The sequence below is a fragment of the Physeter macrocephalus genome, chromosome 14, assembly GCF_002837175.3.
Source record: "Physeter macrocephalus isolate SW-GA chromosome 14, ASM283717v5, whole genome shotgun sequence".
NCBI lineage: Eukaryota > Metazoa > Chordata > Mammalia > Artiodactyla > Physeteridae > Physeter > Physeter macrocephalus.
This window is the reverse complement of record NC_041227.1, coordinates 116,184,684-116,196,756: the sequence shown is the minus strand read 5'-3', so window position 1 is coordinate 116,196,756 and position 12,073 is coordinate 116,184,684. Positions and strand designations below refer to the sequence as shown.

At 41.1% G+C, this 12,073-nt stretch overlaps 1 protein-coding gene across 1 annotated transcript; it reads left to right on the top strand.

The window, feature by feature from the left end:
- Window positions 1–5,054: 5,054 nt before the first annotated feature.
- Window positions 5,055–10,459, top strand: LOC102994683 (keratin, type I cytoskeletal 12). The gene is made up of 8 exons (XM_007124012.2): window positions 5,055–5,618; window positions 6,009–6,091; window positions 7,051–7,207; window positions 8,166–8,327; window positions 8,429–8,554; window positions 8,939–9,159; window positions 9,816–9,886; window positions 10,362–10,459. Exons 1-8 carry the CDS (start codon window positions 5,070–5,072, stop codon window positions 10,457–10,459), a joined length of 1,467 nt encoding a protein of 488 aa, XP_007124074.1. The 5' UTR covers window positions 5,055–5,069.
- The last annotated feature ends 1,614 nt before the right edge of the window (window positions 10,460–12,073 follow it).

Below are 12,073 nucleotides of genomic sequence, written 5' to 3'. Positions count from 1 at the left end.
CCCAATTGTCACAAATGTCCAGCTAACATCACACACAAGATTTGATTCAGCACAATTTTTGTCAGAAAAGATATTATTTTCACCCCTTCTCATCCCTTTCCTTTTCAAAGAAGTAAAGAGGTTTCACTCTCTTTTTTTTTTCTTAATTTCCTTCTAAGTTGCTTTTGTTAGTAAATTGCTTTTAAAGATGTTAAGAACTTTTAGAAGTGAATTCTTTTTCACATACCAAGACACATTCCTGAAAATGACATGCAAATACCAGACATTGTGAGTCTAATTAATAAAAAACTTGCAGGAGATGGGTTTGAAATTCACTAGGCATGGCCACTGTCATATGGCAATAATGATGCTTTGTCAAAAGAGGTAGGATTATTATTTTTGACTCAATTTCCTACCATAAAAAAGGAAGATTAATCCTCACTTTTTGGTCTATCCCTAGTTTCTTCCACGTAATCTTTCAAAGAAAGTAGATGAGACCACACATACACGTGGAACCAGATGGTTCTAACCTCCAGTTCTACCCGTAGTTACTGTGTGAAAGTGAAGCATTAATCTCTGTATCTGTCTATACTTCTTTTTTTTTTTAATGTATCTATACTTCTTATACAAGTTAAAAACCAGAACAGCACAATCCTACTTCTGACAGGCATGCAGATCCAGAGAACGTTTGTAGGTCTTTATATACAGGTCTCTTTATCACACATTAGAATCATCATCAATGTGTTTCAGGACTTTATATGGAATCATCAGTGCAGAAGTGGAGCTATCAAATGCAGAGGGAACCCCTAGAGGTGAAGTTAGGATGGAGAGAATTATTTTTTTTTTCTGGGCTTTGGGAATTACTTCCTCACTGAGTCTTTACAACATCTAAAAAGAAGAATGACATGAAATGATATAAAATCAAAACTTTACCAGTCGGGCTTCCCTGGTGGCACAGTCGTTAAGAATCCGCCTGCCAATGCAGGGGACATGGGTTCAAGCCCTGGTCCGAGAAGATCCTACATGCCACGGAGCAACTAAGCCCATGGCCACAACTACTGAGCCTGCGCTCTAGAGCCCGCGAGCCTAGAGCCGGTGCTCCGCAACAAGAGAAGCCACCCCAATGAGAAGCCTACACACTGCAAGGAAGAGCAGCCCCCACTCACCACAACTAAAGAACGCCCACGCAGCAAGGAAGACCCAACGCAGCCAAAAATAAATAAATAAAAATAAAGTTCCCTTTAAAAAAAAAAAAACTTTACCCGTGGATACCCTCTGCTCTCACTCTTACTCACTGGAGAGCAGTCTCAGGTACCTGATTATACCCTGAAATAACAATTCCATCTTAAGGCATTGGTAAGAAATTTCTACTTTTTAATTTCCCTTCAAACATCTGTTTTCTCTCTCCTAGACTCACTTCCAAAATTCACCTTACCAGGGTATTATTTTATCTTCCTCCTCGTCTCTCTCACAATCCTCCCCTGCTTTTGAGAACCACTGAGCTGTGAAATCCAGAAATTATCCTCAAGTGTGACCACCAGGATCCTTGTTCATCCTCATCTCAAAAGCACAGCATAAAAGTCAGTAACTCAATATTCTTTCATTCAGTCACAGGATCTTAAATTGTTATTCAAAGCAAAAAAGAAAGGTATCATCTACCAAGCAATCAGTAAATTGCACAGAGTGGAAGGTTTTTTTGTTTTTTGTTATTTTGCCACACCTGGCAGCTTGCAGGATCTTAGTTCCCCGACCAGGGATCGAACCTGGCCCCAGCAGTGAAAGCGCCAAGTCCTAACCACTGGATTGCCAGGGAATTCCAGTGAAAGGTCCGTCTTTAAGAGAAAGAACTCAGGAGGAAAATCCTGCAAACAAAGGCCAGGAAACTAACCAATCTGACATGAGAAGATGAGCACATGTTTTACTTAATAAAAATCTAGGGATTTACAAATGCCATATAAATAATAATCCTCATTTTGAATATTCTCTAAACTCTACAAAAATGGAAGACGTAATTCTTTTGAACAGTCACCCAAGCTGTAGTCATATTCTTCTGTGCCTCAACTTATGTAATCATTTTGCCAACAAGCCCATTTTATACATTCCCACCTTCCTGTATTTTTACAGCTGTCAAAGGAAGTTACTTTCACTTCTAAAAACTCTAAGATAGAGGCTTAATTATTTAGCTTAGCCTTCCCTCCCCCCACAAAAAAAAAAGCCACTGAAGAACAAATATTTCTCTTTTCAACTTCTGAAGTTGCTCCCCATTCATAATTGGATTCAGAATAAATCTTGGTCAAAGCATACCAGTAAATTAGAGCAAAGTCATTTTCAAATGAAATGAATTTTAAATGACACATTCAAATACATTAAGGATTAAGTTCTTTCAAGTGAAATAACTCTAAGTGTGCAAGAATGAAGTTTAGCCAAATACTAGGCTAAGACTCAGGATAAACAATGAAGTAGACATAGCCCTTGCCTGAGAAGCTTACAGTCTAGGATAATATATATGTATAGAAACACAAAGGTATAATGTGTAAACATAATGTATAGATATTGAACAAGATTATTTAAAATTGACATATAAGCATTAGAGTTGGAAAGTATACATTTCAGCACTAAATTGATTCTAAGTTCAAAAATTCAAGTTAATCATATTCCCATATTATGTGATATCACGAAGTTACAATTCTGAATTTGGCACATTCCTTCTGACTCTGTAAGCAAGTAATAGTCTGTTTTCATTTCTAGGGCAATAAAATGGATTCACTCTGTCTCAGGGGGATGCTACTTGTGAGGGAATAATAGTTTACAGCCATAATGTTAAGTTCCTGGGTGGGAAGTGCAAGTTTAACTAGTACTTCATAAGATCTCTGGAGATGTGGTTACATGTCAAAAGGTATAACTAAAAACACATTTGCCTATAGGTTCCCAAAATTTCATTTGTGATGCCATTTCTGATAAACCATGAAGAGTAGATCACTGGGTCTCAGGCTGTACGCTGAGAAATGAAATTCAAAGAGAAAGCTTTTTTGAAAAGGAAAGAGCTAAAACTCCTGGTTGATGTGCAGGGCAGAAACCCAGTCTCACGATTTGGGAGTCAGAGCGACCCTCTGTCCGTTTTGTTTTCACTGTAAGCAGCAGGGTTGTGCTGTCTATAAAAGGCACTGCAGACCCAGATCCTATCTTGGTCATCTCCTGGCTGTGTGGCCTTAAATAAGTCACTTAACATCCTCACCCTCAGATTGCTCTTCTGTAAAATGGGATAAAAATATCCACCTTAAGAGGTTGCCACAAAGGTTAAAAATAATATCTGTAGTTTACCTGTCCAATGTCTAGAACATATTAAGTACACAGTAACTATTAATGATTCAAACAAGGACAAGATCAGAAAAAAAACGCTTGTAACGCCGGTAACAGTTTAAAGGAATCCTTGGTAAATAATCTCCGTATAGGGGCTTCCCTGGTGGCGCAGTGGTTGAGAGTCCCCCTGCTGATGCAGGGGATCCGGGTTCGTGCCCCGTCGGGAAAGATCCCATACGCCGTGGAGCGGCTAGGCCCGTGAGCCATGGCCGCTGAGCCTGCGCGTCCGGAACCTGTGCTCCGCAACGGGAGAGCCACAACAGTGAGAGGCCCGCGTACCGCAAAAAAATATATGTATATATCCGTATAAAGCTGGGGCCTCTGGCATTTCCACTTAACAAGTTTCCATTCTCTCAAGAAATGGAACAAATGGATGGATTATGGCCCCTCTCTTCAAGCTGAGCCTGCATTGGATTGCTGCTTCCTTTCTATATCTATTGTGAATGAGAATATGTAAATTCTGCAAATTTCTTGCTTAAAAACCCCTTTATTTATACATCCCACTTGCTTGCTCTTTGTGAAGTGTGTAAGTTAGGAGAAAATATGTCCCTTGGCATATCTCCCTTTCTATGAAAAGGTAGAAGGAAGTTGTAGTTGGATTTCACTCTGAGTTCATCATTCCTGTTCCTAGGAAAGTGATAAAAAAAAAAAAAAAGGGTCACAATATCCTTCCATTTGCCAGAACTGATACTCTAGAGGTCTGACATGGGCTTCAAGTGGAACCTCTTTGCATTGGCCCCCAAATCACCAGTGGGCACAGCTGGCTCCAGCTGTTCACAGGACTATTCACAGAATTGAAGAACCTCACCTTCAGGGAGGCTGGAGTCAGAGCAGATAATATCTGGATATTTGAGGGTTAAGGGGTTGAGGATATGAGCACTGATACAATTTCAATAAACAAAAAGATCAATTGTTTTTTGATACACTAGCAAAGCTGGCGGTAGAGTAATGAACTTTCAAACAAGGCTCCTGATTTCATGGCATTTACTAGGAAGGTCGAACTCCATGTAAAGGAAGACCTGCTGGAAATACTATCATATTCTACTCAAAAATAGCATTTTTCAATATTTAAGAGGTCTTCTTTCTGAATTAGAAAAATAGAAACCATGCAACAACCTAATGACAAGACTTACAAATCTTTGAAAATTTAAATTCCATTATCAATCTGGAAAATGCGTTTGTTCCCCACCTTCCACCTGTGCGTTTCACAACAGTTTCTGAAACGATATTCTGCTAGAAGATACACTACATCATGATCAGATGGTTTATACTGAGTTTTCTAAAGGAAACAGGTAGGAAATATGAGTGAACTTTAAGAAGCTTAAGACTTAGGAAGAAATATTCATTAGTTTATCCATTCAGCAGTCACTCTTTGCTTTCCTACTGTGCGTAAGACACTGGGCAGTGCTGAGAATACAAGCAATAGAATAATTTGGAGATGAAAAATTCCTTATGACAACCTATCTGTACTCCACCCAGATTTCTTCTTTCTATCACAAATATGTAATGGGAACAATTATTCAATTAGTTCTATACCAATGAATTGTCAATGTGCATAAACCATTTTCTTGTTGAGCTGGCCAAAAAAGGTTGGGGGGAGGGGAGACATATTTTGAATGGAGAGAGTGAACTTTTCAACGGCAACACCCATTCGGTGACCTATAAAAGGTTAGCCTTCCTGCCTTTCTGACACTGCACCATCCCTAGCTGTGGGTCTCTAGAGCAGCACCATGTCACTCTCCGTGCGCACCTCTGGGCTGCCCCAGTGGCTGTCCTCCCAAAGTGGGACACTGGGCAGAGCCAGGGGCATTTCTGCCTCAAGCATCGGAAGCAGCTACGGGGGAAGTGCCTTGGGGTTTGGAGGCAGCTATGGGGGAGGCTTTTCAGCTGCTTCCATGTTTGGTTCCAGTTCTGGCTTTGGTGGTGGCTCTGGAAGTTCCTTTGCAGGAGGACTGGGCGCTGGTTATGGAGGAGCCAGGGGAGGTGGCTTTGGGAGCCTGGGGATTGGATTTGGGGGAAGCCCAGGAGGGGGCTCTCTAGGAATTCTCTCTGGCAACGATGGAGGCCTTCTTTCTGGATCAGAAAAGGAAACTATGCAAAATCTTAATGACAGGTTGGCTTCCTACCTGGATAAGGTTCGAGCTCTAGAAGAGGCTAACGCTGACCTAGAAAACAAAATTCGAGAATGGTATGAAACACGAGGATCTGGGACTGGAGACCCCGGGTCACAGAATGATTATAGTAAATATTATCTGTTGATTGAAGACCTCAGGAATAAGGTAACAAAATGGCTTTTTAGAGGGGCTTTGGGAATTATTTTTTACTTTTCTTTTTTGCTATTTCAATATTTTATAGTCATAAATTACCTAAAACTTAGATATCTTTCCATTCAACTGTATTTGGAATAATTTCTCATCTTAAGATATTTAGTTTTATTTTATCATTTACCATAAAGTGATTGTTTTTTATACTACCTTTTCTGGGGGAAATGTATGTTTCTTAATTTTTAAATAATATTCTCTTCACATATTTTCTTTTAAAAAGTTAACTGCCTTAAACCCTTAATAAAATAGCATTATAACATCACCTAAAATTTTCCTGTCAAAGATATATTTGCAAAACACTATCTTTTATGACCTCACTTTGTGTGTCTTCCCCTGTTTTGCCAGATCATTTCTGACAGCACTGCAAATGCCCAGCTCCTCTTGCAGATCGACAATGCAAGACTGGCTGCCGAAGACTTCAGAATGAAGTGAGTAGAATAAAAGAAAGACTAATGATGATTGACATGCCCCAGTATCTCTTCTTTTTCTCTATTTTCCTGCCTTCATTGATGGCAAATATTTCCAGCCTTCTGCAGTTCACATGCTCCATACATTTAATGTTTTGGTAAATTCACATTGGGCATTCTATTAGAAAGTAACTAGATTCAAACACAATTCACATTACATGTCCTTAGTTATAAAGTACTTAAACCCAGGGCTATGGATTGCCATATTTGACATTTGTTACTGACTCATGTTGCGACATGATAATTCCACCAATGTCCTAAACCTCAATCTTCCATGCATCAAAATGAATTACTAATGTTTTTGCCTGGGCGTTAAATGAAGTGACCTTTTTCCCAATGACACATACAATTTATATATTAACCAGGCATTTATTTTTATATTGCCTCCTCCTTTCCCATACACCACCATCAGACATAAGGAGAAAATACTAACGTCCTTTTTGCTCTGCAAAATTTCCTCACAGGATGTTGCAGTGGTGATGATCCTGAACCTTAGTACGAGTTACTAAAGAAGTATCACTGCTTTAAATTAAACCATGAATAAAGGTTAAGCAAGATGACTAATTATTATTTAATTTTCAACCGCTTTTAGGATTCCATCAGAAACTCCACCTGGAGAGGGGCTGCTACTTACTGTTCATAGCCAAGGCAGCCAGCCAGAGGGGAAGAGGTAGCCTGGGGTGCGGTGCTATTGCGATTCATTGCTGGTAGAAAAGTATCACTTCCTAATTTTTTCACTTCTCTCCAACTGAGCAGCAACCTATCATTTAAAAAAAGGAAAAGAAAAAGTTAGAAAAGCAAAAACAGTCTCATGCATTACAATGCTGCTAAATTTATATGCAAAACAGCCCTGAAGATCGCAGGGGGCTTATTCAAATGGGTGTGTTGATTCCCTGGACTGTTTTGCACTTGGTTTTCAGATACGAAAGTGAGCTGGCCCTGTGCCAGAACGTGGAGGCCGACATCAACGGCCTGCGCAGGGTGCTGGACGAGATGACCCTGGCCAGAGCCGACCTGGAGATGCAGATCGAGACCCTGAATGAGGAGCTGGCCTACCAGAAGAAGAACCATGAGGAGGTGAGACAGAAAGCACAGTTCTCTAAGCTGCTTTTTTCTACCAGACTCAAAAATTACAATTTCAAATTTATAAATCTGGAGTTAGAAAAGATATGCATGATACACTATCCCCCTGTTAAGATGACCATTTGTTTTGAAGTTGTGGTGGTGGTTTCTGTTAAAGTTTAACACATTAGAGGCACTTTTTGATTTTGTCATTTTCATCATTTGGTAAGGACAATCAGAATTTTAATTGTCCTGATTTAGTGATTTCTTAAAATATAGTATTTTTATTCACTAGCTAGGAAAAAAATGTTAAAAGGCTGACCTTGCACTATCTAGTGAAAAAAATTCTGGAAGGATTGAAGAATTAATCTTTTTTGTCATAGAAAATAAAAGGAGATACTTAGCAAGAAAAAGATATAGTATTTTTAAAGTTCAAAAATAAAAGTCTACCAATAATACATACTGTTATATATGTTAGAGAAACGAATTATACCCAGTGTAATACACACATGGAACTCTGATATACAGCAATGTATATAAGTAATCATGCATGACCCTGGCACTAGGCTCCTAAAGAGCTTTCCACTGTAAAGCAATGACTATACTACAAACAGTGGGCAAGCCCAGGGACCGTCTGCAGCCCTCGGTTTGGCAGCTGTAGTTGAAAACCCCGGGTACATTTCCACCAGGCCTTCCCTTCTTGTAAAGGTTGTGGAGCCCCAAGAAGCGGGGCCAACTCATCCATCAGGCATGGTAGGCACAGCACCCAGGACCCAGCACCCAGGACCCAGGGCCCGTGAAAGTGTCTTAAGTTCTTTCAAAATCAGAATAAAAATACGAATTTTAGGTAAAAAATGTTTGAATATATTGTATTGATAGGTTTGTCTTTATACCAACTATGTTTTGTGGAGGAAGAGGCCCACGAAAGTCACAATGGGCCCCTGTGCCCCTCTCTCTCACTCGCTGTCCCCAGGAGCTCCAAAGCTTCCGGGCCGGCGGCCCAGGCCAGGTCAGCGTAGAAATGGACGCTGCCCCCGGAGTGGACCTCACGAGCCTCCTTAACGACATGCGGGGGCGGTACGAAGCCATAGCCGAGCAGAATCGGGAGGATGCGGAAGCCTGGTTCATTGAAAAGGTACCACTAACAAAGAAAAAAGGCGTTGATACGCTTGCATTAAAGACCGGGGAGAGGAACAGGGCTGGCTCACGTCCCCTCCCCCCTCTTTGCTGTGTTAGAGCGGCGAGCTCAGGAAGGAGATCAGCAGCAACGCCGAGGAGCTTCAGTCCAGCAAGAGCGTGGTCACCGACCTGCGGCGCGCGCTTCAAAACCTGGAGATCGAGCTCCAGTCCCAGCTCGCCATGGTACGGCGCGCGCCAAAAGACGCGGCTTCCTTTCGCCTTGCAAAGGAAATGTTGCATCCAAATTAGTAAGGCCAGGGTTTCCCTTCCCTGGTGGCGCAGTGGTTGAGAATCCGCCTGCCGATGCAGGGGACACGGGTTCGTGCCCCGGTCCGGGAAGATCCCACATGCCGCGGAGCGGCTGGGCCCGTAAGCCATGGCCACTGAGCCTGCGCGTCCGGAGCCTGTGCTCCGCAACGGGAGAGGCCACAACAGTGAGAGGCCCGCGTACCAAAAAAAAAAAAAAAAAAAAAAAAAAAAGGTTACAAATTAGTAAGGCCGTTGGCTGCCTTCCGCATTTCGGTCCCCTCCATTGTTACGTCTGTGCCATTTCTCTCCCCCGTGCAGAAGAAATCCCTGGAGGACTCACTGGCCGAAACCGAGGGCGACTACTACGGCCAGCTGTCCCAGATGCAGCAGCTCATCGGCAGCCTGGAAGAGCAGCTACAGCAAGTGCGCGCCGACGCCGAGCGCCAGAGCGCCGACTACCACCTGCTGCTAAACATCAAGGCCCGTCTGGAGCTGGAGATCGAGACCTACCGCCGCCTGCTGGACGGAGAAGCCCAAGGGTGAATAGATAACTGAGGCTGAAAATAACCTCAATGGCTGACGGACCGTGGACACTGATGCAGTTTGGGGGCAACAGAAGTGGGAAGGGTTCTTTAGTTGACAGAAAATAACACATCTAGTAAAGACATGCCTTAGGTTTGTTAAATGCTCTACATTTTGCAAAGTGTTGTCAACTGTTATCTCCCCTGATAAAAGTTAATAAAATGCTGGGATGAACAATGGCATCACAGACAAAGGCATGCTGCAGATGAGTATTAGAAAAATCAACCGTCCGAGTTCTGCTGTTAATGCCCCGATGCTGAGAATGATATCAAATCACAGCCACGCAATCACCTCAGACCTACTGTAGCGAACTTTCCAAAAGTAATAGCAGCCTGGACTAGTGGGAAGAATTCAGGACTGTAAATCAGGAAACCAGATCTTCCATTAATTGCCTGTCTGCTTCACTTTAAGAGCCCATTTTAGGCAGGGTTTGAAAGCAAAGGTGCCCTGCACCAGCTGATTACTCTCAGGGTGCATCATTCAATCATTCTTAATCAAGAAATGTACAATACTTTCTCCAGTTGGCCAAGTTTTAAGCTCAAATAGCAAATTCCTTATTCCCTCTCATTCCAGAAAGCATCCTGTGATATCAACTCCCTTGTTTTCTTTACAGTGACTGTTTGGATGAAAGTTCCTGTGTGACAGCCTCCAACTCTCAAACACCGTCAACTGATTCCTCCAAAGGTATGCAGATTCCCTAAGAAGCACTTAGAATAAGTCAGAATCACACCTATTAATGACTAAAACTGTAAGATCTCATTGAATATTGCAGTGTTATTACTAATTTAAATTTAAAATATATTTGTGTTCAGAGCAAAGGAAAAATATTTATGCATTCCTGCAGAAAAATGAGTAGTCTGTTCTGTGTTAAAACTTTTGGCAAGCTCAGGAAGGAAAAAAAAAATCTACAAGGTATTATGAGAATCATAAACACTTTTTAAATTTTAAAAAGAAAAATATTTTCATTTGTGCACAACACTGAATACATTTTATTAAATAAAATGCATTTCGTTTAAAATGCAAAAGTCACTTTTGAAAGTTTAAATTTGATGGACTGTATCAGTCAATACCTAATTTAGAAGCTTAAGTTAAACAACCAATTTTAGATGAATATTTGAAACACTAACTTTTGCCCTCTTTGTTCCATTTTTATCTTTAGACCCTACCAGAGCCCGAAAAATCAAGACAATTGTGCAGGAAGTGGTGAATGGTGAGGTGGTCTCCTCCCAAATTCAGGAAATTGAAGAACTAATATAAAATTTCACAAGATCTGCCCCATGATTGGTTCCTTAGGAACAAGAAATTTACAAGTAGAAATTATTCCTTTTAGAGTAAGATGATACATTAGTTCAATCTCGATTTCTGTTTGTTTCATTTTCTTTGGATTCCCTAGTCACTTTGAGCCTTTTTTTGGCCTTCTGAAACAAAATTTAATTACAAATAATTGTGGAAATGTTGGTCTTTATAACAAATTAAAATTGCCTTACATCTTTCTGGACCTAGAGTAGTCTTTTAATAAACTTTCTTCTAGTGACCTGGAACATATTTTTAATCACCGGACTTTGATCAAGTAGCATTGTTTTTAAAAAGTTAATCTTAATAAAAGATGAATGGTAATAATGTGAAGTGTGTACCTCCTTGACTCCAACAATAGTGTCAAGTGCGTAGAGAGAGGTTTGTGAAATACTGATTAAGTTAAGAAGATTCTTTTAGAAGTTCTTTCCTTTTTACATCAGCCCATCAAGGTTACAAAAAAAAATTGTATTGTTCACTACACGGGATAACATTTGTCCTGTTCTTTTTCTAGCACCTTCTTTCATTCAATCAGGAAACACTTATGAACTCCCATAGTGTGCCCAACTCAAGCCTCGAAGGTGAATAAAGATATGGTCCTTGCCTGGAGGAGTTCCCAATTGAGGGCAGAGATAGACATCTACTGGGAACAGTGATACAGTGAGATAGGGCGGATAGAAGTTCAAAGGACTCTTGGAGGAAGAAACATTTGTGAGGAGGCAACCAAATGCTTCATACAGAAACCAACCAGGCAGAGAAGGGAGAAAGGGAACAGAGGAAGCACATAAGAAAGGACACAGGGGCGTAAACAAACACTGCTTTGATGGCCTTTCTCCTATTGGGCACCAGCAAGGCCCAGGGTGGGGTTTCTATTGGGGTGGGGCAGACCCACAAGTCAATAACAGATGTCATGTTCTGGGTTGGGGCAGAAGGTGGCCAAAGTCTAAGCCTGAGTAGACTGTGGTTCAATCTGGGTTGCCAAATTCAAAACCTAAAAGGAAAACGAGAGCAAGATTTAACAATTAAGAGCCTGATCTCTGAAGCCAGACTGGGTTCAAATTCTGACCCTAATACTTAATAGCAAGTAAGTCAACCTCTTGCCTGCTTCTGTTTCCTGATCTTTAAAGTGGGGTGAGTTTGTGAAGATTAAATGAGGTAACATACATAAAACAGTAGGAACAGTCCCTGGCACTTAGAAGTACTCAATATTTGTGTCCTATTATTATTTACTGTGTGTAACCAAAATGCTACGGAGAAACCAGGGGAACTGATGAGCAAGGAGCGTCAAAGGAGCAGAAAGGAGAGGAGAGAGTCAGGCAAGCCTGGAGGCATTCCAGCACTGGGTGCAAAAGCCCACAGAAGATTATTATGTCATTTTCAGCTGACTTGCTTCCATATGCAGCTTTCTAAAGTCACACTTCTTTTTAAATTTGCTAGTGATCTCAGATGCTCCATTCATCTTACTTCATTACTCATGGCAATTCAGCTCTCTGTCTAGACCTCACCTTCCAGAACTAATGCTAGGAGAACCTTACCTTTCAGACCTAAAGAGATTATCAAGGTCTTTTCCTGCACAAG